Source organism: Oryctolagus cuniculus, chromosome 11 (assembly GCF_964237555.1).
Source record: "Oryctolagus cuniculus chromosome 11, mOryCun1.1, whole genome shotgun sequence".
NCBI classification, from domain to species: Eukaryota; Metazoa; Chordata; class Mammalia; order Lagomorpha; family Leporidae; genus Oryctolagus; species Oryctolagus cuniculus.
In genome coordinates this window covers 59,471,486-59,498,812 of record NC_091442.1, presented here as the reverse complement: position 1 = coordinate 59,498,812, position 27,327 = coordinate 59,471,486, and the positions used below count along the sequence as shown (strand labels likewise).

Below are 27,327 nucleotides of genomic sequence, written 5' to 3'. Positions count from 1 at the left end.
GCTATAGACTGCGATATATGAGAAGGGATTTATTAGGGGAACTGTGTCACACCATGGACGATAGGGGTGGGGTGGGAAGAAGTCCCATGCCAGGGACTCTGGTGGCTGCCCAACTCCAAGTCCAAAGGCCAGGGAAGGCCTGGCAAGCCTGGAATTCTCATGTCCAGGAGCAGAAGAGTGACCCTATTCCTAGAGAGTGGAAACCACCTTCCCTTTGCCTCATTCGTTCTATCCAGGTCCCCAGCTGATTGCCTGGGGCCGGCCCACAGTGAGGTGAGATGTCCTCTTGGTCCATAGATTCCTGTGCCAGTCTCCTTACAAACACAGATGCAACGCTTTACCTATAGTTTAGGTGTTCCTAGTCCAGGGGACACATAAAATTAACCATGGCAATACGTTCATTAACTATTTGCGAAATAAGTGAAAGAATGAAAGAGTGACTGATGAGTCATCTTCACAAAATAGATCATCCTTTTAGATGCTAAAAACACCCAGAATAACGTTAGAGTTGAATGGCAAGGGAGGTCCATGAGTAGGTTCCAAGCCTGCAAAGAACTTAGGGAGAGAGATCTGGGCTGATAGGCAAGTCCAAAAAGGTTGAAGAGCGTGGGCTAACCAGAAGCCGTAAGACTTGATGGAGAAAAGGGTTTTGTATCACTGTGGATAAAAGCACAAGGGGAAATTATCTGAATGGCAACACCGCCTCCTAGTGGCACTTGGGATAAAGGTCTCTACAGTTGATCTTAGCCAAAGGGCTGAGAAGCAATATAAAGGTCTCCACACCAAAGCATCTTTAAAGAACCTTGTCTTGTGTGGCTCTGGACTTTGGACTGTGTACCACATACTCCTTAGTTTATCCAATGTAACCCTCACAACAACCTCTTGTAGAAAGATACAGCAGCATACAGCTTAGGAGTTAAACATAAAGACTCTGGAAGCCAGGCTATCTGATTCTCTGCTTCATGCCTCTGCCACATACTAGCTCTGTGATGTCATTCATGTTACTGAAATTTTCTGCATTATGGGAGCACTTCAAAAAGTTCATGGAAAATGACAGTAGGGGTGGAAGCTGTGGCACAGGCGATTAAGCCACCGCTTGTAACACCCACATCCCGTATCAGAGTGTCAGTTCAAGGTCCGGCTCCTCTGCTTTGGTCCAGCTTCCCACTAATGCATTCTGAGAAGCAGGGGGTGGTGGTTCAAGTGCTGGGGCCCCTGCTACACACATGGGAGTCCCAAATGAAGTTTCAGGCTCCTGGCTTCAGCCTGGCCTATCCCTAGCATTTGGGGAGTGAACCAGCAAGTGGAAGATCTCTCTCTTTGTCTCTCTCATCTCCCTTTCAAGTAGATGCAAATAATTTTTTAAATTACTTAAAAAATAGGGACTGCTGTTGTGCCAGAGTGGGTCAAACCACCACGTGCAATGCACGCATCCCATATGGGTACTGGTTTGAGTCCCGGCTGCTCCACTTTCAATCCAGCTCCCTGCTAATGCACCTGGGAAAGCAGCAGAGGATGGCCCAAGTGCTTGGGTCCCTGCACCTATGTGGGAGACCTGGAAGAAGTTCCTGGCTCCTGGCTTAGGAGTGGCCCAGCTCTAGCCATTGTGACCATTTGGGGAGTAAACCAGCAGATGGAATCTCTCTCTCTCCCTGTAACTCTTTCAATTAAATATATAAATCTTTAAAAACAAATAAAATCAACCAAGTTTTGCATAGGAAGCCAGATCTCTAGGAATATTCAAATAGGTCTGATATACCTAGAGCCCATTTTTTTACTACTTTGCCCACAGGCACGAGGAAACCAGTTCATTTTCTGAATTAGACTAATTAGCAGCTGACTAGAGAGTCTAGTCTTTCCTTCCTTTCCTACTATTATTGTAAAAAATAAAATTTATTCAGATGATGGTTTTCTTTTTTTTAAGATTTATTTTATTTATTTGAAAGGCAGAGTTACAGAGAGAGAGAGGGGTCTTCTATTCGTTAGTTCACTCATCAGATGGCCTCAACAGCCAGAGCTGTGCCAATCTGAAGCCAGGAGCCAGGAGCTTCTTCCAGGTCTCCCACGTGGTGGGCCATCTCCTACTGCTTTCCCAAGCCATAGCAGAGAGCTGGATCGGAAGTGGAGCAGCCAGGACTAGAGCCACTGCCCATATGGGATGCAGGCACTTCAGGCCAGAGCTTTAACCTGCTGCGCCACAGCGCCGGCCCCATCAGATGATGATTTTCAAGTGACAGGATACTTGGTCCCCTGTCTTTCCCTCTCAATGTCTATAACTCAGCCTCTCAAATAAATAAATAAATCTTAAAATGAAAAAAAGCCCATCTTTGTACACAAACAAGCTAATAATATATTTTTTTAAATGATATGTTACTTCTAAACAGCCATAAGGTTAGCATGGAACATCTTTTTCACTTCATTCCCTAAGTCAGAACGTTTCCAGCCTCGTGTCTCCGGGGATCCTTCCAGAATAGACAGGGACCACAACAGCGGTGCCCCTAGTGCTCCCGTGGCCTAGGCCAACCCTAAGCAGGAACTACAATTCCCAGCAGCCCCAGCGTCGCGGGGACGCGGCCCAACGCGCCTGCGCAGTAGTGGGCGCTCGGGTCGTGCCGTTCCCGCCAATTCTTGCGGTAACCCTGCCTGGACCTGGTTCTGCGCTCATGGAGTCGTTTGACCCAGCCGAGCTGCCCGAGCTGCTTAAGCTTTATTACCGGAGGCTGTTCCCCTACGCGCAGTATTACCGCTGGCTCAACTATGGCGGAGGTGATGGAGGCGGGCGGCGGGGCGGGAATTGGTTGCAAGCGGGGGTCTTAGAACGACCATAATGTGCCGCCTGCGCGCCGAGCGTCGCGCCGGAGCCTTCCCACCGCTCTGCAGTGGGCGCCCCCGAACTCCCATCCCGGGTGTGAGCAGCTGGCGACCCCTACGTGGTCGGGCGCACGGCGGGAGCGCGTTACCGGGTCGCAGCAGGAAACTGCGGAGGCGTGATCTGCCCGGGACGGAGGCGCGCCTCCTGGGGAAGTGCAGCGGAATTTATTCGTGCCCACCGAGGAGAGAGAAGTGACATTACAAGTTTTAATATCGCTTATCCCTCGTAAATGTGGGATGGTAAACCTCTTCAAATTAGGGACTAGGTCCTGTCTTTTTTTTTTTTTTTTTCACCCCTAACACATTGTGGGGCATCTTCTGATGGATTGATGTCATAATATCCAGAGCTGACTGCAGCACCGAATTGACTAAAATGCGCACTTGTTTTGCAGTGGTAAAGAATTACTTCCAGCACCGTGAATTTTCGTTCACTTTGAAAGATGATATTTACATTCGCTACCAGTCCTTCAACAACCAGAATGACCTGGAAAAGGAGATGCAGAAAATGAACCCATACAAGATTGATATAGGCGCAGTGTATTCCCACAGAGTAAGAGAGCTCTTCTGTGTTTTGTGGCTTTGTTTTGTAAACCAAGAATGGGTCGACGCGCCCAGCGTTTTTAGATTAAGTTTGTTCTAGAGTGTGGAGAGCCGCGGCTGTAGCCTGTTTGTGTGCTTTGGCTTGCTGTGTTGCTGACTGGAAATCTTCTGGAAGTGATTTGCTTGCATTCTCACTGGGACAAAAAATTGAGTTATCTGGTTGAAAATCGGACTGGGGAGGTCGTGTGGTTTAAGAGCAGGCAATACTCATAAAAGAAGCCTTCGCTTCCAGCACTGGAGGTGTTTTCGATCATCTCTCACACTTGTACCCATTCCAGTCCCTTTGACCTGGCCGTGGTAGACACCTGAAGTCCAGCTACCGCTGCCAACATCATTCCTCTCACTTGCACTACTATAAAATCCTCCTCCCAGGGGGTCCCTGGAGACTAGAGGCCGCTGTCAGCACAGCAGCCACAGTGTCCCTGGTCCTCCTAAACCAACGCAGATTTTCAGATTTTCTGCTCAAAACCACCACGTCTCGTCCACCCCCCCGTTTCACTCAGACTAGATAGCTCCTCTCTCTCCTCTCCTCACGCCCCTCCTGGCACACTGGCCCTTGCTCAGGGCATTTCCACTGCCAACAACCCATTTCCCCAGATCACCACTTGGTTTATTCGCCCACCTCCTTCCAGTCTGACCCACATAGCCCCTTCTCAGTGAGACCTTCTTCATCCTGTCACTGGACCATCCTGAGTGCCTAGAATAACACCCACCAGAAAGAGTACACCATAAGCATTTGGTAAATGAATGAGCAAATTAAAATTTTCTTCATTCCCCTCCTTAAGCATATACATAGGATAATAGCTTCTTTATTAAGTTTTTTACGTGTTATACGGTTATCCATGTCTGTGGGAGGTTAGTTGCAGAACCTCCTGCAGACGTTAAAATCCCTGGATACTCTATTGTCTTACGTAAAATGGCATAATGTTTGCATATAACCTACACATGTTCTCCTGCATACTTTAAATCATCTCTAGATTATTTATAATACCAACTATAGTATAAATGCTTTATAAATAATTGTATTGTTTAGGGAATAATGCAAAAAGTCCACATATTCAGTGCATACGCAGGTTTGTGTGTGTGTGTGTGTGTATGATTGTTTTTTAATCTGTATTTTTTGTTGTTTAATCTTTTAATAAAATGTAGAAAGAAAAACTGGTTTACTCTACTGGTTTCCTCCCACAACAGTCAGGGCTGTGCCAGGTCAAAGCCAGGAGCCCAGAACTCATTCTGAGTCTCCCATGTGGGCAGGGTCCCAACTACTTAAGCCATCACCTGCTGACTCCCAGGGTATGCATAAGCAGGGAGCTGGAATTGGAGCAGAGGTGCCAGGACTGGAACCAGCACTCCAGTATGGGATGCAGACGTCCATGCTGCAGCTTGACCCGCTGTACCACAACCTATCCCAGTGGCAGTTTTAAAAGTTCTTCTGTTACACTTTTCTCTACATTGCTTTTTTTCTATTTTCCCCCTGTCTTTCATATTAGAGGCTTGCCTCAGATGTCTGGTTATTTTTTGCTTGCTGTTCATATTTAAGATTGGAGTACTAAAAAGCTGGCTAGAAGCTCCATACAGACATCTGTGATTTCTCTGCTGCAGGGGTGACCTGGCTAAACCGTGTTATTCTGGAATCTAACGTGAATTTCTCTAAATCTTTGTCAAAGAATGAAAACTCCATTAGTACAGAAATATTTGTTTTGATTGCTGATCTATACCTTGAGCCTAGAACAGTGCTTGGCCCGTCTGGTCAGTTTCTTCAGAGAAAAATCTTCCAGTCTCCTGCCTGGGTTGACAGTGGAAAGGTATGGAAGTGGAGCTCCACATTCCTCATATAGAAGTTGAACCCCCCTAATAGCAGGACAATACACTCTTGTTCAGCTGTGCCTGTTGTCCCCTCAGCCTGGAGACTGCTTATGCTGTCCAGATAATCAGGCGTCTTCTGCCATTGACACAGAGAGCAGTCACCTGGCTCTGCAGGGATCTGGGGGGCATCCTGCTTCTTAAACAGGCTTTGAATCAATCTTTTTTCTAATCTCAGCATCACCACCACACAAATGCTTCCTCTTCCAGAGACACCTGGTATTGCTACTGCTGAGCCTCTCCAAGTTCTCAGGTGTAAATTGGTATCTCTTTCTTTACAATTCAGCTTTCATGAGTCTTAAGTTTTCTTCCTGAGTTACAAAGTTATAAATTTATAAAACATTCTGGTGGTAGTATCTCCTCTCTGATTTTTTTAAAAGCCTTATGCCTTAAAAAAAAAAAAAAAGAAAGAAAAAAAAAAAGCTTTACTCACTTTTGTAGGGGTTTGAAGAGAGTAGAATAAGTACCTATATTCAGTCCACCTGCTTTATCTGGTAGACCATAGCCTCTTGATAATAAACCTTGGTTCAAACTACCTGGGGAGATTTTTTTTGAGTTATTGAAAAATTGAAGCACCGGCGCTGTGGTGCAATGGTTTAGTTAAAGCCCCAGCCTGCAGTGCCGGCATCCCATATGGGTGTCGGTTCATGTCCTAGCTGCTCCTCTTCCAATCCAGCTCTTTGCCTATGGCCTGGGAAAGCAGTGGCAGATGGCTCAGGTGCTTGGGCCCCTGTACCCACATGGGAGATCTGGAGGAAGCTCCTGGCTCCTGGCTTTGGATCCACTCAGCTACAGCCGTTAGGGGAGTGAACCAGCAGGTGAAAGACTTCGCTCTGTCTCTGCCTCTCTCTATAACTCTGTCTTTCAAATAAATAAAATCTTTTTTTAAAAAAGAAATTTTAAAATTAATACATATTTGTTACCTTCGTATAGTACCAAGTAAAAGTCCTTAAAACATCTTGCAATAGGGCATTATCTCTACATACTTGTCCTTATCAGAAACCTAAAAACAGCTCTATTGTAATTTCTCTCAGCCAACAAATATTAAGTGGGTAAAAGTGAAAGCTGTCTTCAATTCTGGATACGTGGGATCCAAAGTAATGCACTTCAGGGCCAGGCGTTTGACACAGTGATTAAGTCACTGCTTAGGATGCATCCATCCCATATTGGAGTCCTGGCTACTTCGGTCCAACCCAGCTTCCTGTTCATGTACGTCCTGGGAGACTGCAGTTGATGGTTCAAGTATATGGGTCCCTGACACCTACGTAGGATACCACAATGGAGTTCCAGGGCTCCTGGCTTCAGCGTGGCCCAGCTCTGGCTGTTGCCACCATCTGAGGAGTGAACCAGCAGGTAGAAGATTGCTGTCAGTGTCTCTGCTTTTCAAATAAAATGAAAATCGTACTTTAAAAAAAAAGTGATGAGGGGCCAACATCCCACATGGGCACCTGTTCAAGTCCCGGGTGTTCCACTTCAGACTCAGCTCCCTGCGAATGGCCTGGGAAAAGCAGTGGAAGATGGCTCAAGTGCCTGGGCCCCTGCCTCCCATATGGGAGACCTGGAAGAAGCTCCTGGCTTCAGCATGGCCAAGCCCTGACCATTGTAGCCATCTGGGGAGTGAACCAGCAGATGGAAGCACCCTCTCTCTCTCTCTCTCACTTTCTCTCTCTCTCTAACTCTGCCTTTCAAATAAATAAATAAATCTTTTTAAACAAAATGATGAACTTGGACATAGACTTGGCATTATATAGTTTCTTCATTTCGTTTTGACCACTTTTTCCACATAGCTAAAAAATAAACTTTTAGCTACATGGCAGCTACTGTAAAAACTAAGCAGTGTTTTGTGTACCTGCAGCCCAGTCAACACAGTACCGTGAAGCTGGGCGCTTTCCAGGCTCAGGAGAAAGAGCTGGTGTTCGACATCGACATGACTGACTACGACGACGTGAGGCGATGTTGTAGGTGAGCCCGGGGGCCTGGCTGCTGGAGCGGGGGACCTCACTGACGGGCAGTAATGGCTCCTCTGCTCCAGTTCCGCAGACATTTGTTCCAAGTGCTGGACCCTCATGACCATGGCCATACTCATCATCGACCGAGCGTTGAAGGGCAAGTATCAGCGGTGTCTGAGCGGGATCAACTGCGAGGCAGTGTTCTCCTCCAAAGAGTAGTCTCTGCGTTTGATAAGTTTCTAATACGTTTCCTTGAAGCACATAAGAGGAAAATAAATTATAAGGATGAAGTTGGAGTGGAAACATTACTACAGCTATTGAACAAGCCAGTTATTTTTTTCCAATTCAGTCATCTATTGAGCAGGGATAGGCACTAGGTACTATTCTAGGTGAGAGAAATAAAAAAGGTAATTTGTGTAGGTTACACAGTCTGAGGAGACAAGTAAGAAAAGTGAGGGTTAGATTCGTGGTGACTAATATGCACAGCGAGGTGTGGGGACACCGAAACAGCAGGGATGCAAGAAGGGCTGGGGAGAGTTTGACTCAAAAGAGACTCCCAGAAAGGGGTGGTGGCAGTCACAGCAAACTCAGGCTTGTATAGAGGGTTCATTGTGTGCCAGACGATGTTCTATTTCTACTCTTTAAATATTCCTAGACCAAGGTTTTTTTGTTGTTTTTTGTTTTTTTAAGATTTATTTATGTAGTTGTTTTGAAAGAATCCTACAGAGAGAAGGAGAGACAGAGAAACAGATCTTCCATCTGCTGGTTCACTCCCCCAAGACAGCCACAACAGCCAAGGCTGGGTCAGTCAGGAGCCAGGAGCTTCTGGGTCTCCCATGTGAGTGCAGGGGACTTAGGACTTGGGCCATCTTCTGCTTTCCCAGCCCATTTTCAGGGTGCTAGATCAGAGTGCTAGAAATGGAGCAGCTAGGACATGAACTGGTGCCCATATGGGATGCCAGCATCACAAACTGAGGCTTTACCCACTATGCCACAAGGCCAGCGCTGTGGCGTAGCAGGTAAAGCTGCCGCCTGCAGTGCCGGCATCCTATATGGGCGCCAGTTTGATCCCAGCTGCTCCACTTTCCGATCCAGCTCTCTACTGTGGCTTGGGAAAGCAGTAGAAGGCCCAAGTGCTTGGGCCCCTGCACCCATGTGGAAGACCTGGAGGAGGCTCCTGGCTTCAGATAGGCATAGCTCTAGCCGTTGCGGCCAATTGGGGAGTGAACCAGGAGATGGAAGACTGACTCTCTCTCTCTCTCTCTCTCTGCCTCTTCTCTCTGTGTAACTCTGACTTTCAAATAAATAGATAAATCTTTAAAAATAAATAAATAATAAAGATAAGTGGTGATGGGTCAGGGACAGATGGAAGTGCTTCTTGGCAGAGGAACCAGGATTGGTAAAGACAGGAAGGCAAGACCATGAGGGACTCAGGAAACCGGAAGCCATTTAGTAGTGAAGAGGAGAGCACATGTAGATAACGGGTGAGACAAATGGAAGCCGGGAAGTAAGCAAGAACTGGAAGTTTATATATTTGTCTTAAAACCTGTGGTTGCTCCCCTCCTCAGAGGACTTTGGATTTAAGCATCGTCTCTGGGTGTATTCTGGAAGGAGAGGTGTTCATTGTTGGGTCTGCGATGAATCGGTTAGGAAATTGTCCTCCGCAGTGCGTTCTGGAATAGTTGAGTATTTGAGTCTTGTAAAGGTGAGGCCCTTTAAATTATAGTTTTATGTGTTTTTGTTTGTTTGTTTGTTTACTAGATGTTTGCAAGCCTGGTATGTTTAGTAAAAAAGAAAATTAAACCATCTTTACAGCATTCACATTCCAGAGTGGATTATTTTACCAAAAGATCAATTTAAGTCAATAGCTGCATTTAAGTATTTCGTAACTTGCTGTAAGTGTCCTCTTTTGTGGCAAAAGGAAAATTAATTTACTTTGCTATTATGTTGGTTAAAGTTAGCCCAGATAGTTACAGTTGTTGAAACTCTACAAAATAGGTTTCAAGCTTCTGTATTTTGACAGAATTTAATCAGTATTTTTGAATTTACACGATCTTAACTATAATAATAGAACACATTAAAGGAAATTTTAAATTATTTCTGTTATATAATATACATGAAGTATTTTTTTTGATGGTTTATTTTTCAGGGCGGTCAAGACGTTAAGAAGAAAGTTCACCTAAATGAAAAAGTTCACCCTTTTGTCAGGTCAGAAAATACTCCACACAGGTTAAGCTGTGTCTCATTTGCCTGCGTGTGCGTGTGCTGTTAGAATTACCATGCCATCAGTTTTCACTGCAGGGTAGCATTTTACAACAGTAACAGCTACAGTTGCTTGAGAGCCTGTTTTCTGCAGCAGTATTCATGAGGGTGCTCTAACATTGTTCCCACTGTCTTTACCATCTATGAGAAACATGACAGTGTCTCCACTTATGGGATGAGAAAAGTATGATTCAGAGAGAGTCTATAATTTGGTGTTACACAGCAAGTCTTTTTTTTTTTTTTTTTTTTTTAATTAATATCCCAGGTTCTTTTACTTAGAGAAGAATTTTTTTTTTTTTTTTTAATTTTATTTATTTACTTGAAAGAGTTACAGAGAGGCAGAGGCAAAGAGAGAGGGAGATGTCTTCCATCTGCTGGTTCATTCCCCAAATGGCTGCAATGGCCAGAGCTGAGCCAATCTGAAGCCAGGAGCGTCTTCCAGGTCTCCCACACAGGTGCAGGGGCCCAAGGATATGAGCCAGCTTCCTCTGCTTTCCCAGGCCACAGCAGAGAGCTGGATCAGAAGTGGTGCAGCCGGGACTCGAACTGGCGCCCATGTGGGATGCCGGCACTGCAGGCGGCGGTTTTACTTGCTATGCCACAGCACCAGCCCCAGCAAGTCTTTGTTAAATTCAGCATTCATGGCCCGGTCTGCCTGGCTCCAGAGCTCATGTTCTTCCATTTAATTCACTACTTCTCTAAGACAGCAGAAAGAATGTTGCATTAGGAGTAAGAATCCCTATTCCACCTATGACCTTGATGAAATATTGGAGCCTCCATTTCCTTGTCTGAGGAGAACCTCACCTGCTCTCAGTCATGGCAAAGACTACTGAAATGTTAGATGAGAAATACAATTTGCAAGCACTATAATTATTGAGATGTTAAAACAAGCAATCAGAATATAGACTGTATCCCCACAACCTACTACTCATGTCTTTGTTTTTGTTTTAAAGATATACTTATTTATTTATTTGAGAGGCAGAAAGAGAGAGAGGTCTTCCATTTGCTGGTTCACTCCCCAAATGGCCACAATGGCCTGATTTGAACCAATCCAAAGCCAGGAGCCAGGAGCTTCTTCCGGGTCTCCCACGTGGGTGCAGGGGACCAAGCACTTGGGCCATCCTCTACTTCTTTCCCAGGCTATAGCAGAGAGATGGATCGGAAGTGGAGCAGCCAGGACTCAAAATAACACCCGTGGGATGCCAGCACTATAGGTGGTGGCTTTACCTGCTACGTGAAAGCCCTGGCCCCTACTACTCATGTCTTATGAAGTCCCGGCGTTGGTCACTTTCTACCATTGTCGCACAGGGGCTTGAGCCATCATCTGCTGCTTTTCCCAGGCCATTAGCAGAGAGCTAGATCAGAAGTGGAGCAAACTGGTGCCCAAATGAGATGCCATCATTGCAGGCAGAGGCTTTACCTGCTGTGCCACACCACCAGCCTGTTATACAACCTGGATACCTGTTCTTTTCCAAGTACTATGCTGGGGTCTTTTTTTTCTCATGTAACACTCATAACCCTGCAAAGAAATATATAATTCTTTTTTTTTTTTTTTTTTTTTTTTTTTTTTTTTTTTTTTTTTTTTTTTGACAGGCAGAGTGGACAGTGAGAGAGAGAGACAGAGAGAAAGGTCTTCCTTTGCCGTTGGTTCACCCTCCAATGGCCGCCGCGGCCGGCGCGCTGCGGCCGGCGCACCGCGCTGATCCGATGGCAGGAGCCAGGAGCCAGGTGCTTTTCCTGGTCTCCCATGGGGTGCAGGGCCCAAGCACCTGGGCCATCCTCCACTGCACTCCCTGGCCACAGCAGAGGGCTGGCCTGGAAGAGGGGCAACCGGGACAGAATCCGGCGCCCCGACCGGGACTAGAACCCGGTGTGCCGGCGCCGCTAGGCGGAGGATTAGCCTATTGAGCCGCGGCGCCGGCCAGAAATATATAATTCTGATTTTAGCTGATTAAGTTATAGAATTTCTCTTTTTACTTGTTCAGTATGTTTAGTGGTGAATTAGAAGTCTTTGAAAATAGAATGGATTAAAATTATATCTTTGCAAAAAACGATGAAGAGAGGGGAGAGAGGGACAGGGATGAATGGGGGGAGCAGGGGAGTGAAGGAAGTGTGGTTGTCTTCCTGGAACCGTACCTATCAAATAAATAAAATCTGTTCTCTTCATTTTAATAAAAATTAAAAAAAAAATTCCAGAAATTCGGTAAAAATAAGCATAGCCTCCCACCCAGTGGCAATAATACCTGTGTCGCATATGTAATGTTAAACAGTGTTGGGACTTTGTTGTCATTGTTGTTCCTGCAGAAGATCCATAAACATAATTAAAAAATACTTTGAAGAATATGCCTTGGTTGGTCAAGATATTCTTGAAAATAAAGAAAGCTGGGATAAGATATTAGCCCTTGTTCCTGAAGATATCCTTTCCTGAGACTATTTCTAGTTGTATTTATCTGTGATATGCATTTTGCTTGCATATTCTCTTACGCTTATTCCTGTAAATTTAACCCTTATTGCTCAAAATATCTCAAGTGTTTCTGCCTTTTTATTTTTCTTTTATTTCTTTTTTTTTTAAGATTTTATTTATTTGAGAGAAGGAGGTCCTCTACTGGTTCACTCCCCAAATGGCCGCTAAGGCCAGACCTGGGCCAATCCAAAGCCAGAGCCTAGGAGCTTCTTCCAGATCTCTCACACAAGTGCAGAGGCCCAAAGACTTGGGTCTTTGCTGCTTTCCCAGGCCATAATAGAGAGCCGGATCAGAAGTGGAGCAGCCAGGACTCAAACCAGCATCCATATGGGATGCCAGCACTGCAGGTGGCAGCTTTACCCGCTACGCCATAGCACCAGCCCCACCTCCTCTTTCTATCATCTTCCTGCAGCACAGTCAGAAAGAGGATCATTTTTATAAGCCAGTTTCCTCATTTTGGAAATTGGTCCTAGAATGAATGGCTAAAGAATGTTTCATCATTTAATCAAAATATGTGCAGGCCAGGGAAATCTTTCCCTCTTGCAGCTGCTCTGACATTCTTTCTCTGATGTTACCGCTGTATTTTTACTGGGGAATTCTCTAAGGATATAAATGTTTAACGTTTATGTTTTAGAGGACCTTAGTAATTACTTTCTCAGTAGTTAGAAGTGTTAGAAAACATGATGATCCACACTGAAAACTGAGTTGTTCGTGTATATGCCCTGAGTGGGTGTGTTCCTTAATGATCCATCACCAATTCATGCTGATCTTCAACAAGGCTTCCAGAAGTGTCACAGCTCTCTTCAGCGTTGGGAGCACCTGAAGAAAACAATAGCCAAACATCAGGTATGTTCCACTGAATCTGTGTTACAAATATAATATGGCAATTCTTAGTTAAACTCTGTTTTGCTTAGTCAGCTAATGATGGTTGGAAATCATTTTTTAACCTTCCTCAAAGAAATCTTCAAAAGGTCCTACCAGTCCTCATAATGAGCTTACCTCTGTTTTTAGAATAACACCAAAAACGACAAATGTGCACCCTGGCTGGAGTGGGAGATTATGCTGCAGTACTGTTTTCCACGGCTGGATATCAATGTTAGCAAAGGAATCAATCATTTACTGAAGAGCCCTTTCAGTGTGCATCCTAAAACAGGTACTGTGTGACAACAGTAAGGAAAACTAAAAGGAAAATTAGTTGTTTTTCTGTTTCAGCGAGCATATCACTAGGTGTGAACACACGTGATGTCTGATTAGTAAAGGCTAAAGGATTGCTCTGTCAGCCAATACCTAAGTTAACATTTTGCATTGTTGATTAAGTAGCTACCAGGTGAGTTTCTGCTATGCAAATGTTTTTCAGTTGGGTTTCTGAAAAGTCAGAAAGTGTTAGAATCAGAGTTGGCGAGTACTTCATAATCTCAGGACAACAGGTCTTGTAATACAAAGAAGACAGTGGCCCAGGAGTTTAAAATCACTTGTCCAGAGTCATAAACAAATGTCATATGTCAATGCCAGGAACAGAATTCGCTCCTTAAAGTTCTGGGGCTGGCATTGTGGCATAGCGTCTTAAGCCACTGCCTGTGATGCTGGCATCCCATATGAGCACTGGTTTGAGTCCCAGTTGCTCCACTTCTGATCCAGCTCCCTGCTAATGTGCCTGGGAAAAGCAGTGGAAGATGGCCCAAGTCCTTGGGCTCCTATACGCACATGGGAGACCCAAATGAAACTCCTGGCTCCTGGCTCCATCCTGGTCTAATCCTGGCCATTGTGGCCATTTGGGAAGTGAACCAGCAGATGGGAGCTCTCTCTATCTCTCCATCTCTCTAACTCTGCCTTGTGAATAAATAAAATCTTAAAGAAAAAAAAAACTCAAAGTTCCTTGCATTTTCCACTATGCTGCTTCCTTCAAAATTTTCTTAATAGTTCTGTCTTGGCCAGCACCACAGCTCAATAGGCTAATCCTCTGCCTAGCGGCGCCGGCACACCAGGTTCTAGTCCTGGTCCGGGCGCTGGATTCTGTCCCGGTTGCCCCTCTTCCAGGCCAGCTCTCTGCTGTGGCCCGGGAGTGCAGTGGAGGATGGCCCAAGTGCTTGGGCCCTGCACCCCATGGGAGACCAGGATAAGCATCTGGCTCCTGCTTTCCGATCGGCGCAGCACAGCAGCCGCGGTGGCCACTGAAGGGTGAACCAATGGCAAAGGAAGATCTTTCTCTCTGTCTCTCTCTCTCACTGTCCACTCTGCCTGTTAAAAAAAAAAAAAAAATGCTCATTTACATTTTTCTTAAATAATACTTGATGGACTGAAGTTAAAGTAGATATAAAAGTAGCTATATTCTCATAAAACATTACTCCATCCAATCAAGGGACATATTGTAGAAGTGTATTTAGTTGTGCTCTTTAAAATTGGAAAGCAGAGAGAGAGAGAGATGGACAAAGAGGTCTTCGCTCATTCACTCCCCCGGTGCCAACAATAACCAGGCTAGGCCAAGCCAAAGCCAGGAGCCTAGAACTCCATCTGGGTCTCCCAAGTAGGTGACAAGGACCCAAGCACTTGAGCCATCATCTGCTGTCTCCCAGAAAGCGCATTGGCAGGAAGCTGGATCAGAAGTGGGGGAGCTGGAACTTGAACCAGGCATTCCAGTATGGGATGTGGGTGTCCCAAGCAGCAATGTAACCACTGCACCACATGCCTGCGGCTAGTTGTTCACTTCAGTGTCAACAGTCCAACCCCACCACTTGTTATGAGATCTTAGACAAATTAACTCTTTTCTGTGCCTCGGTTTCTTCATCTGTAAAGTGGAAATAATAGTGTCTACCTCAGTGAGGTATTTTAAAGATATAAAATGTAAAGTGCTTAGAAAAATATCTGGCACACATTGCATTCTTCCAAACGGCTCGGTTTCCTTTAACAGTCTATAATGACTGCAGTTTATACGCTTACATAGCAGTTCTTCAAACCTGTCAACTATGTGTTTTTAGCTTCTTTTGCTAATGAGCTTAATATTTATTTTATGGGCCGGCACCATGGCTCACTTGGTTAATCCTCCACCTGCGGCGCCGGCATCCCACATGGGCGCCAGTTCTAGTCCTGGTTGCTCTTCTTTCAGTCCAGCTCTCTGCTATGGCCCAGAAGGACAGTGGAAGATGGCCCAAGTACTTGGGCCCCTGCACCTGCATGGGAGACCAGGAGGAAGCACCTGGCTCCTGGCTTCGGGTCGGCGTAACTCCAGCCATAAATCTTTTATGCTTAATTCTAAAGCTCCAATAGGTATCAGGTTTGTGTAAATAATTTTGCTCACTCATAAGTGTATACATTTTCAGGGCATCTGTTTGCCTTTTCTATCAAGTAACTGCAGTCCTGTTACTCTTTCTTCAAGTAACAACTCCTAATTTTCTTAATTATTCTAGTAGCATTCTGGCATTCTGTAGACTCATTTTGAAAATGTGATCTCCCAGGTGTAGATGTTGTAGAAAAAGTAAGATACTGTTAACTACAATCATGCATCATTTAACAATGGAGATACTTTCTGGGAAATGCATCATTAGGCAGTTTTGCGGCTGTGTGAATATTATAGCAGATGAAAGATTGTTTGTGTGCCTTCACTTGTCTCTTCTCCTCTGTCACTCTGCCTTTCAAGTAAGTAAGTAAATAAATAAATATATAAATAAACTGAGAAGGAAGTACGTAGTTAAGATGCCCAAATCTAGCTTCTGATTTCAGCTTCCCACCAATGTAGACCCTAGGAGGCAGCAGTGATAGCTCAAATAATTGGGTTCCTATAACATCGACATGGGAGACCTGGATTGAACTCCTGGTTCAGTTGTCCCAGCCATCATAGGCATTTGAAGAATGAACCAGTTCTCTGTCTCTCTGCCTCTCTATTACTCGAAAGAGATATGAAAAGCACAGTTAATGTGAAAATGTGAAAGTATATTTCTAAATACTGAGGTTTTTTGTGTTTTTTTTTAATATTTATTTATTTATTTGAAAGAGTTACACAGAGAGAGGAGAGAGAGGGGAGAGAGAGAGAGAGAGAGAGAGAGAGAGAGAGAGAGAGAAAGGTCTTCCATCCACTGGTTCACTCCCCAACTGGCCACAACGGCCAGAGCTGGGCCAATCCAAAGCCAGGAGCTTCCTCTGGGTCTCCCATGTGGGTGCAGGGGCCCAAGGACTTGGCCATCCTCCACTGCCTTCCCAGGCCATAACAAAGAGTAGGATCGGAAGTGGAGCAGCCGGGACTCAAACCAGCGCCCATATGGGGTGCCAGCACTGCAGGCAGTGGCTCTACTTGCCACGCCACAACACCGGCTCCTTTTATTTTTAATTAATTTATTTACTTGAAAGGCAGAGTTACAGAGAAAGATCTTCCATCCACTGGTTTACTCCCCAGGTGACTGCAACAACTGGAACTGGGCAGATCCGAAGCCCGGAGCCAGGAGCTTCTTCCAGGTCCCCCACATGGGTACAAGGGCCCAAGGACTTGGGCCATCTTCTACTGCTTTCCCAGGCCATAGCACAGGGCTGGATTGGAAGTGGAGTAGCCGGGACTCCAATTGTTGCCTATATGGGATCCTGGCTCCACAGGTGGCAGCTTTACCCTCTATGCCACAGTGCCAGCCCCTAAATATTGTCCTTAACAGATAAGTCTATTTCATCTGCTTGGTTCACTCCCCAAATGGCCACAATAGCCAGAGCTGGGTCAATCCAAAACCAGTAGGATTCTCCGGTCTCCCACAGACGTGGATCATCTTCCGCTGCTTTCCCAGACACATTAGCTAGGAGCTAGATCAGAATTAGAGTAGCTGGGACTCGAACCAGTGCCCATATGGGATGCTGGCACTGCAGGTGGCAGCTTTACCCACTACACCACAGTGCTGGCCCCAGATAAAAATTTTAACCAAAAATAACTTGTAGAAGATAGCCAGTCTATGATGATTTGTATTTTGCAATCATCACTTTATAACTTTTGGTTTTTACAGGTCGCATTTCTGTGCCCATTAATTTACAGAAAGTGGACCAGTTTGATCCGTTTACTGTTCCAACCATAAGGTATGTACCAGATCATTGAACACTGATTTGTGTGTGAGTGCTGCTCTGAATCTGAAGCCAGTTAGATTAGATACCTTAGAGACCAGCTGGAGGAGCATGCTGTATATCGTCATGGAGATGGTTCTAAGGTGAGATGATGATGCCCTGAAATAGCTGCTATACAAGCTATTCCGCTGCCACGTAGGAAAAAGATTTTAAGGTCAAATCAATTTGGGAAATGTGGACTGAAATAGATTATTTCTTTTATATAGGATTTCCCTGTCTTTAGTATGATAATGCACATCAAAACCTCTAAGAAGAGACCATAGTTTTTAGAATATGCCAAATTTAGTTGGCCACATAATTTTTTCACAGAAAATATTGTAGGATTTGTGTTCTGTATCGTACATACACAGGGTAATGCCGACCAGGACCCAGGTTAAAATGCTTATTCTGTTACTTGTAGCTCCATCTGCCGTGAGTTAGATGCCATTTCCAACAATGAAGAGGAAAAAGAGGAGAATGAAGCTGAATCAGATATCAAACGTAGAACCAGAGGTTGGTTAATATATTGAAACTTCATATGATCACAGGCTTTTTATTTTATTGTTATTATTTTGTAAAGATTTATTTTATTAGGCAGAGTTACAGAGAGGGAAGGAGAGACAGAGAGAAAGATCTTCCATCCACTGGTTTATTCCCCAAATGGCCTCAGTGGCCAGGGGTGGGCCCAGCTGGAGCCAGGAACTTCATCCATGTCTCCCCTGTGGGTTCAGGGGCCCAAGTACTTGGACCGACTTCTGCTTTCGCAGGCATATTAGCAGGGAGCTGGATTGGAAGTGGAGCAGCTGAGACTCGAACTGGTACCCATATGGGATGCTGGCACTGCAGGTGGTGGCTTTACCTGCTACACCACAGTGCCAACACAGGCTTTTTATATGGATAAGCATCTGTCATTCCAGTCATTAATTCTTGGATTTAGCAGAGGATATGTCAATGTTTTAAGCAATTTGAAAGCAACTCAGTAACAAGTAAGTTTGTAGCAATGTTTCTGCCTTCATCAATTGCCCAAATGGTATTTTTGCATCCAATATTAGATTCAACAAATATTTACTAAGCAATTTCTAAATGCTGGAATCTAAGAACAGTGAGTTGTCAGTTGTTACTGATAATTATCTAACTCAGCATCTTAGATTCAATAACTATTTATTTCACACCTAGTCTGCATGCAGTACTTATGTTCTTTATTTTGGATAAATCCAGATGGGTTTTATGGTAAATATGTTTAAGCTGTTGACTGCATTGTATATTCAAGAGTTTGAAGGAGCTGAGGAATCTAAATCTCCCTGCTACTCGCAGTTAGATCTTATACTAGCACCCAAAAGACGCTCTGTAGCAGTAGAATCAAATAGCACTTTTTGTAGCGATGGGAATGTTATGTATTCCACTGCCTATTACGATAGTCACTAGCCACATGTGGCTTCTGAGCATTTGACATGTGCCTGGTGTGACTGAGAAATTTTTAATTTTGCTTTCACTTAAATAGCCAGAATGGGATGCTGGCAATTGTACGGTACAGATATGTGGTCTGTTAGATCTTTTTTACTCAAATATTACTAACCTCTGTTAACATCCAACGCCTAATGTTGCTTCAGCCACTCCAGCTCTAACATGATACCAAAACTGTGGCTGGCATTGTGATGTAGCAGGTTGAGTTCACCATTTGCAATACCATCATCCCATATGGTCAAAGATTCAAGTCCCATCTGCTTCACTGCTGCTGCAGTTCCCTACTAATGTGCCTGAGAAAGCATGGAAGACGGCCCAAGTACTTAGACCCTGCCACCACATGGAAGAACCAGAATGAGGCTCCTAGCTTCAGCCTGACCCAGCTGTTTGGGGAGTGAACCAGCAGATGGAATATTCTCTGCCCCTCTTTGCCCCAGTCACTGCCTTTCAAATAAATAAAATATTTTTTTTGAAGTTCAGTTTCAGAATCATCTTCCCCTCAACCCCATCCCTCCAAAAATCCACAAACTTAGAAGGAATGACCTCAGATTTCTAAATAACAGAGAAAATGCTAATTTGTTAAATGTAGTTGTCATTCAAGAGCACAGAAGTCAGAATTAGGGCAAATGGCTGCTACTGTTTGCATTATGCACCTGTTAGCGCTAAATTTATTATTTATGTGTTTGAAAGGCGGAGCAACAGAGAAAGATTTCTGTCCTCTGGTTCACTCCCCAAATGACTGCAACAGCCAAGGCTGGGCCAGGCTGCAGCCGGGAGCCAGAAACTCACTCCAGGTCTACCACATGGTGGCAAGGGCCCAAGTACTTGGGCAATCCTCTACTGCCTCCCCAGGTGCATTAGCAGGGAGCTAGATGGGATGTATGGCATCCAGGACTCAAACTGGCCCTCCAATATAGGATGCCATGTTGCAAGTGGCTGTTTAACCCACTGTGCCACAATGCCAGCCCCTATTTTATTCTTTGAATAGTATGTATTTATTACTTTAGCACAGCTTTTCAAGCTGAATATTATCTTTGTGAACATCTTTTTTGTTTTACTCAAAGTTTTTAAGGAGACAAGTTTGGTTTCTTACAAGGAAAAACTTATTAGTAAATACAACTGCAGGAATAAACCGAATGGCCTGTCATTTCATGTATTCATAAATAGGCAACTCGCTGCTAGTCTGGGATGTTTTAGAACTGATGGACATTGGAATAGATGACATGTAAATTCCTTATTATCTGTTTAGTGCCTATGATTTTAAGCCTTTGCCCTTTTCACAATAGTTCTGTTTGCTCTTTATATTCTTAAATCCTTAATGTTCTCCAACCTCCACTCTGTTCTAATTGTGCCTTTTTCTAAGATCCAACTCATAATCCACCTTAGTCAATATGCATGGATTCTTTGGATGCCTACAATTACCCCATGCCTGTTTGGCCTTTAATACATATATTGATTTTATAGATAGAATTTTATAGATAGATCTTGTTATTCAGAGTTAGACAGTGAGAGAGAGAGAGAGACAGAGAGAAAGGTCCTCCCTTCCGTTGGTTTACCTCCCAAATGGCTGCTACAGCCAGTGCGCTGCGCCAATCCGAAGCCAGGAGCCAGGTGCTTCCTCCTAGTCTCCCACGTGGGTGCAGGACCCAAGCACCTGGGCCATCCTCCACCACCCTCCTGGGCCACAGCAGAAAGCCAGACTGGAAGAGGAGCAACCGGGACAGAATCCAGCACCCCAATCGGGACCAGAACCCAGGGTGCTGGCGCTGCAGGCGGAGGATTAGCCAGGTGAGCCACGGCACCGGCCAATATGCCATATGCTTTTATAAAACTTAGAAAATGGGACCAGTGCTGTGTCATGGTGGGTAAAACCACCACCTTCAATGTTGGCATTTCATATGGATGCCAGTTCGTGTTCAGCTACTTCACTTCCAATCCAGCTCCCTGCTGATGGCCTGCAAAATAGCAGAAGATGGACCAAGTACTTAGGCCCCTGCCACCCAAGTGAAGTTTCTGGGTTCAGCCTGGCACAGTCCCAGCTATTGTGGCAATCTGGGGAGTGAACCAATGGATGGAAGATCTCTCTATCTCTCCTTCTCTCTCCATAACTCAGCCTTTCAAATAAATATATCTTTAAAGATATATCTATTTACATTTATATATATATGTAACTTAGCATAGTACTTAATATATAATATGTGGGCAGAAAATATTTGTTTAAATAATTATTGACTGTTATATCTTCCAAATGGTAAAAAATATAAACCTCATCCAACGGGCTTAGAATCTTGAATTAAAAGCTCAAAGTACCATATAGCTGATCCCAAAATAAGCTGTTTCTTTGGTATAAATTTATTCATTACATGAAAATTCATTACATATAAAGTTAGAACAAAATTGTATATACTATCATAATTGCCACAGCTCAGATATTCATCCTTAAATATTGTTGTCAAGATGGTTTTTCCAATCTCAAGTAAACCCTGTAATTTTTTTAAGATTTATTTATTTGAGAGGCAGAGGGAGAGAGATCTCCCATCCACTGGTTCACTCCCCCAAATTCCCACAACAGCCAGGGCTGGATCAGGCCAAAACCAGAAGCACAGAACTCAATCCAAAGTCTTCCAGGTGGGTGACAAGGAGCCAAGTACTTGAGCCAACATCTGCTGTCTCTCAGGGTGTACAACAGCAGGAAGCTGGAGCAGAAACATCATAACTGGGACTCAAAAATACTGATACAGGATGTGGGTATCCCAACCAGCAACATAATCACTGTATTGGCCGGTGCCGCGGCTCACTAGGCTAATCCTCCGCCTAGCGGCGCCGGCACACCGGGTTCTAGTCCCGGTCAGGGCGCCGGATTCTGTCCCGGTTGCCCCTCTTCCAGGCCAGCTCTCTGCTGTGGCCAGGGAGTGCAGTGGAGGATGGCCCAGGTGCTTGGGCCCTGCACCCCATGGGAGACCAGGAAAAGCACCTGGCTCCTGGCTCCTGCCATCGGATCAGCGCGGTGCGCCAGCCGCGGCGGCCGTTGGAGAGTGAACCAACGGCAAAGGAAGACCTTTCTCTCTGTCTCTGTCTCTCACTGTCCACTCTGCCTGTCAAAAAAAAAAAAAAATCACTGTATTATGCTATGTACATTTTAAACATTCTTTTATGAATCAGGTAAGACCCAATGCAGTGCATTTATCACCATTCTGAAGTTTAGTTTTGTTAGTAAAAAGCTATTTCTTGGGGGCTGGCATTCTGGCACAGAGAGTAAAGCTACCTGTGATACCAGCGTCCCATATGGATGCCAGTTCAAGTCCCAGCTGTTCCACTTCTGGTCCAGCTCCCTGCTAATGTGCCTGGGAAAAAAAGCAGAGGATGGCTCAAGTACCTGGGCCTCTGCCATCTGTGTGGGAGAACCAGATGAAGCTCCTGGCTCCTGGCTAAGCCTGGCCCAGCGTTAGCTGTTGCAGCCATCTGGGGAGTAAACCAGTGGATGGAAGATCTCTGTGTCTCCCTATCCTGTAACTCTTTCAAAGAAATAAATAATTTTTTTTTAAAGCTACTTCTTATTAAAGCCAGAGTTTCTAAAGAAGGGAATGGTAGGGCATGCATTTGGCAGAACAGTTAGAGTGCCACTTGGGATTCCTGCGTCCTGTGTCAGAACGCCTGGCTCCAGATCCCAGCTGCGCATCCTGAGAGGCAGCAGGTATTGCCTCCAGTACTCGGTCCCTGCCACACACCTGGAAGACTTGGATTAAGCTCCTGGCTCTTGACTTAGCTCTAGCTGTTTTGGGCATTTGGAAAGTAGACTGGCAAATAGAAGGTATCTGTTTCTATTTTTAAAAAAAGCTGAGGTGGGGGATGTTGAGTGGGGCTTAATAGAGTATGTTGGTCTGATACCAGAAAGCATGACTACCAGAGTAACTGTGGTTTTAGATGCTACAGAGCAGCCCCGTTCAACAGTGACCACATATGCCTACTAAGCACTTGAAATATGGCCAGAATAACTAAGGAACTAAAGTTTTTCCTAATTAATTTTAATTAGATTTAAAAGCTAAGGATAGGGGACTGGCACTGTGGTGCAGTGGGTTAATGCCCTGGCCTGAAGCACCGGCATCCCATAGGCGCCGGTTCGAGACACGGATGCTCTACTTCCAATCCAGCTCTCTGCTATGGCCTGGGAAAGCAGTGGAAGATGGCCCAAGTCCTTGGGCCCCTGCACCCATGTGGGAGACCCAGAGGAAGCTCCTGGCTCCTGACTTTGGATCAGCACAGCTCTGGCCGTTGCGGCCAACTGGGGAGTGAACCATCAGATGGAAGACCATTCTCTCTCTGCCTCTGCTCTGTCTGTGTAACTCTGACTTTCAAGTAAATAAATAAATCTATTAAAAAAAAAAAAAAAGCTAAGGATGAGCATTTGACACAGCACTCAAAACACCACTTGGAGCACCTGTGTCCCACACTGGAGTGCCTAGCTCGAGTCCTAGCTGTGCTCCTGGTCCAGCTTCCTGCTACTGCAGGCCCTGGGAGACAGCAGGGATGCCTCAAGTACTTAGGTCCCTGCTGCCCATGTAGGAGACCTGAATGGAATTCCTCGCTCCTGGCTTTGATCTGTTACAGCCGTTCGGGGAGTGACCCAGTGGACGGAATACTTCTATGTCTCCTTCTCTGTTGCTCTGCCTTTCAAATAAGTAAATTAAATAAAAGATTCCCACTTCAAGGTCCCTGAGTTCAGTACTCTGACTTCTTACTCTACCTTCCTGCTAATGCAGACCCTGGGAAGCAGCAATGATGGCTCAAGTAATTGGGTCCCTGCCATTCACAGGGGAGACATAGATAGCACTCCTGGATCCTGGCTTTGGCCTGGCCCAGCCGCAGCCATTGCCTGCACTGTAGGAGTAAACCAGCAGATGGGAAGAGTAAATCAGTGGATGGAGCACTGTCTCTCTCTCTATTGAAATAGTACTTTAGATATAATGGGTTAAGTATCTTATTAGAATGAATTCTGCCTTTAATATGACTATTAAACTTTTAAATTATTTATGGTTTTCTCATATTTCTGTGGGGTGGCACTATTTTACACAATTCTTACAAGAAAGTCAAAGTTATATTTTCCTTTTATTCTTGCTGCTAACATGCTAATAATATGCTTTCTTCATTCAGATTATAAGAAGACCAGTCTGGCACCTTATGTCAAAGTTTTTGAACAGTTTCTTGAAAACCTCGATAAATCCCGAAAAGGAGAACTCCTCAAGAAGAGTGGTAAGACTGTGCCTCTTCCATTTATTCAGTCAAGTCTTAATGTAGCACTTTAAAGCACCCAACAAATGAGAGATTTCTGAACTCTAGTTTTTGCCTACCTCCCAAAATGTACTATTTTACCAGCTTTAATTTTTTAAGTTTTTATTTATTTATTTTAGAGACAGATAGAAAGATCTTCTGCCTTCTGGTTCATACCCCAGATACCTGCAACAGCCAGGGCTGGGCTGGGACCACAGCCAGGAGCTAGAGTGTCAACCCAGGTCTCCCACATGGGTGACAGGAACCCAGTTACTCAAGAGTCATCACCACTGCCTCCAAGGGTTTAACATATATCTATTGAACACATTTTCTCTGTCAAGGTACTATGACAAGCAAAGATGGATTATACAAAAATGAATTCCATACAGTGGAAAAGGATGGTATGTGAACTCCTTTCAGTGAGCTGCTGTTGGGAATTCTAATCCCCAGTGTCTTGAAATCTGAGTAGGATTTCCATAAGCAGAGATTTGGTGAGATAAGGCTACTGCATACAGAAAGGAGAAGAGCTGTTCACTCTTCTTTTTTTTTTTTTTTAAGATTTATTTATTTATTTATTTGAAAGGCAGAGTTACAGGGGTTGGGGAGGGAGGGAGGCAGAGAGAGAAATCTTCCATCTGCTGGTTCACTTCCCAAATAGCTACAACAGCCAGGGCTGAGCCAAGCTATAGCCAAGAGCATGGATCTTCATTCAGGTCTCCCATGTGAGTGGAGAGTCCCAAGGACTTGGGCCATCTTCTGCTGCTTTCCCAGACACATTAGCAGGATTGGAAGTAGAGCAGCTGGGAACTGAGCCAGCACCAATATGGGATGCTAGCATTGCAGACATCAGCTTAACCCATTACGCCATGACGCCGGCTCCTAGCTGTTCATTCTTGATGGAGCAGCAAGAGCAAAGGCATAGAGGCAGAAAAACATCCTATCACTCTGGAGGTAATCAAATCTATCAGGTAGTAGAGCTAACCTGGAAAAAATTATGTCAGGATGTGAGGAGGTGCAAATCTGAAGAAGCAGGCTGAAGCCAAAGTGTGATTGGCCTTGAATTACTCCAGACTTGGGAGTTCAGGCTTCATTTGCTGGGAACAGGAAAGTCATTAGAGGTTGTGCAGGGAGTGCCTTGATGTGTAGGTTTATGTGGAAAGAAAAATCTGGGGGAAAACAGGATGGGAAAGAACCTAAGAGGCCAGTTGGGCTATTGCCATTAGGACAGTAGCATTGGAGTTTCCAAAAGATACCAATACTGGAACCATCCTTGACACTTGGTAATGATTTAGAAGTGGAAAGGTCTGGGTACTGGGGCCAACGCTGTGGTGTAGCGGGTAAAGCCACTGCCTGCAATGCCAGCATCCTATATGGGTGCTGGTGGTTCAAGTCCCAGCTGCTCCTCTTCTGATCCAGCTCTTTGCTATGGCCTGGGAAAGCAGTAGAAGAGGACCCAAGTCCTTGGGCCCCTGCACCCGCATGGAGACCCGGAAGAAGCTCCTGGCTCCTAGCTTCTGATTGGCACAGCTCCAGCTGTTATAGCCATCTGGAGAGTGAACCAGCGGATGGAAGACCTCTCTCTCTTCTCTCTCTCTCTCTCTGCCTCTCTGTAACTCTGCCTTTCAAATATTTTTTTTTTAAAAAAGGAAGGAAGGGAGGAAGAAAGAGGTGTAGGTATTGTGGTACAGCAGGTTAAGCCTCAGATCGGGATCTGGCAATCCTATGGGAGTGCCTGGGTGTGAGTCCCAACTCTGCTTCCAATCTAGCTTCTTGCCAATGCCCACCTTTGAAGGCAGCAGATGGCGGCTTAGGTAGTTGGGTCCCAGCTACCCATGTAGGAGACCCAGGTGGAATTCCAGGCTTCTGGCTTTGGCCTGCTCCAGCCCTGGTTGTTGCAAGCATTTGGAAGTGAACCAGCAAATGGAAGATCTCTCTCTCTCTCTCTCTCTCTCTCTCTCTCTCTCTCTCTCTCTCCCTTTCAAGTAAATAAACATTTAAAAGAAGTAAGGCCCATTGTTGTGGCACAGCACATAAAGCCATCACCTGCAACACTGGCATTCCATATGGGTGCCAGTTTTGAGTCCCAACTGCTCCACTTCTGATCCAAATCTCTGTTTATGTGCCTGGGAAAAAAGCAGCAAAGGTTAGCCCGAGTGCTTGAGCCCCTGCCACCTACATGGGATTCCCAGATGAAGCTCCCAGCTCCTGGCTTTGGCTCGGCTCAGTCTGGCTGTTGTGGCCTCTTACAGAGTGATCAAGCAGACAGAAGTTCTCTAATTCTCCCTCTCACTCTGTAACTCTGACTTTCAAATAAATAAATATTTTAAAAAGAAGAAGCCATAGTAGAGAGATGCAAGGTAGAAAGGACGGTTTCAAGATGAGGAACTGATGGAGTCCTGTAGTCCTGTAGGATACAGCAATGAGGAGGTTCAAAGAGAACAGCAGTGTCAAATGAAGAGCTCTTTGAATGGGAGACCTGAGCGTATGTGTGAGCCAAAAGGAAAAAAGTCGGAATACTGTTCAAGAGATTGATGGGTACGCTAGGAAACAGAGGCAACGTTACAGAAATAGACTCCCTCTCCGCTTTATTTTCTAATTAAATGTGTGATAGTTTAAGGAGTACTGCCTAAGATAATGCTCTACTCAGACACTCAAATTTGTTCTTACTGAATGAACAATGATGACTCTGAACTTGGAAAGCCTTGCTGAGCCACCATTCCAACTGGCTGTATTAAGTCCTTTGTATTCTCGTTGTTCCATACTGGCTCAGCCTAGAATGTGGGCTTCAGCAAATGTGAAAGCAAATCTTCATGCATGATGTGAATTTAATGGAGGCATTAAGCAAATCAGAATGTGAAAATAAATGGGTTTTGTTTTCTTTTCTCTTACTGTCCCTTGATGAAAATATATTTTATTTTAGATTTACAAAAAGATTTCTGAAGACAGCGTGCCTCAAACCAGTGTGGATATCTTCTGTTTTCACCCAACAATCAAGTATTTCTAGAGACATTTTAATAAATATGGCAGAACTGTGTAGGCATCTTCATGCTCAAAGTAAAATTTTCTTTTCTTGAGAAGTAATTTATGTTGAAAAGACATCTTGAGACAACCAAAGGGGAGGGTTGAGCTTCCTGGAAGGAGCAATTAAGGAAAGAATAAGTAGACTGCAGACAACTTGTAAATTTAATATTATACAAAGGTCCTAAGACATCAGATAGAAATGCTGAGTTCTGGGGCCAGTGCCGTGGCTCACTTGGTTGGTCATCCGCCTACAGCGCCGGCATCCCATATGGGCGCCGGGTTCTAGTCCCAGTTGCTCCTCTTCCAGTCCGGCTCTGCTGTGGCCCGGGAGGGCAGTGGAGGATGGCTCCCTGCACCCGCATGGGAGACCAGGAAGAAACACCTGGCTCCTGGCTTCAGATCGGCGCAGCACTGGCCGTAGCGGCCATTTGAGGGGTGAACCAACAGAAGGAAGACCTTTCTCTCTGTCTCTCTCTCTCTCTCACTATCTATATC

General features: G+C 44.9%; 1 protein-coding gene across 1 annotated transcript; it reads left to right on the top strand.

The window, feature by feature from the left end:
• Positions 1-2,569: 2,569 nt before the first annotated feature.
• Positions 2,570-26,871, top strand: PRIM1 (DNA primase subunit 1). The gene is made up of 13 exons (XM_002720916.5): positions 2,570-2,766; positions 3,264-3,421; positions 7,190-7,296; positions 7,367-7,440; positions 8,852-8,988; positions 9,433-9,491; positions 11,850-11,959; positions 12,764-12,855; positions 13,021-13,162; positions 16,986-17,055; positions 17,501-17,592; positions 23,695-23,793; positions 26,732-26,871. Exons 1-13 carry the CDS (start codon positions 2,664-2,666, stop codon positions 26,749-26,751), a joined length of 1,263 nt encoding a protein of 420 aa, XP_002720962.1. The 5' UTR covers positions 2,570-2,663; the 3' UTR covers positions 26,752-26,871.
• The last annotated feature ends 456 nt before the right edge of the window (positions 26,872-27,327 follow it).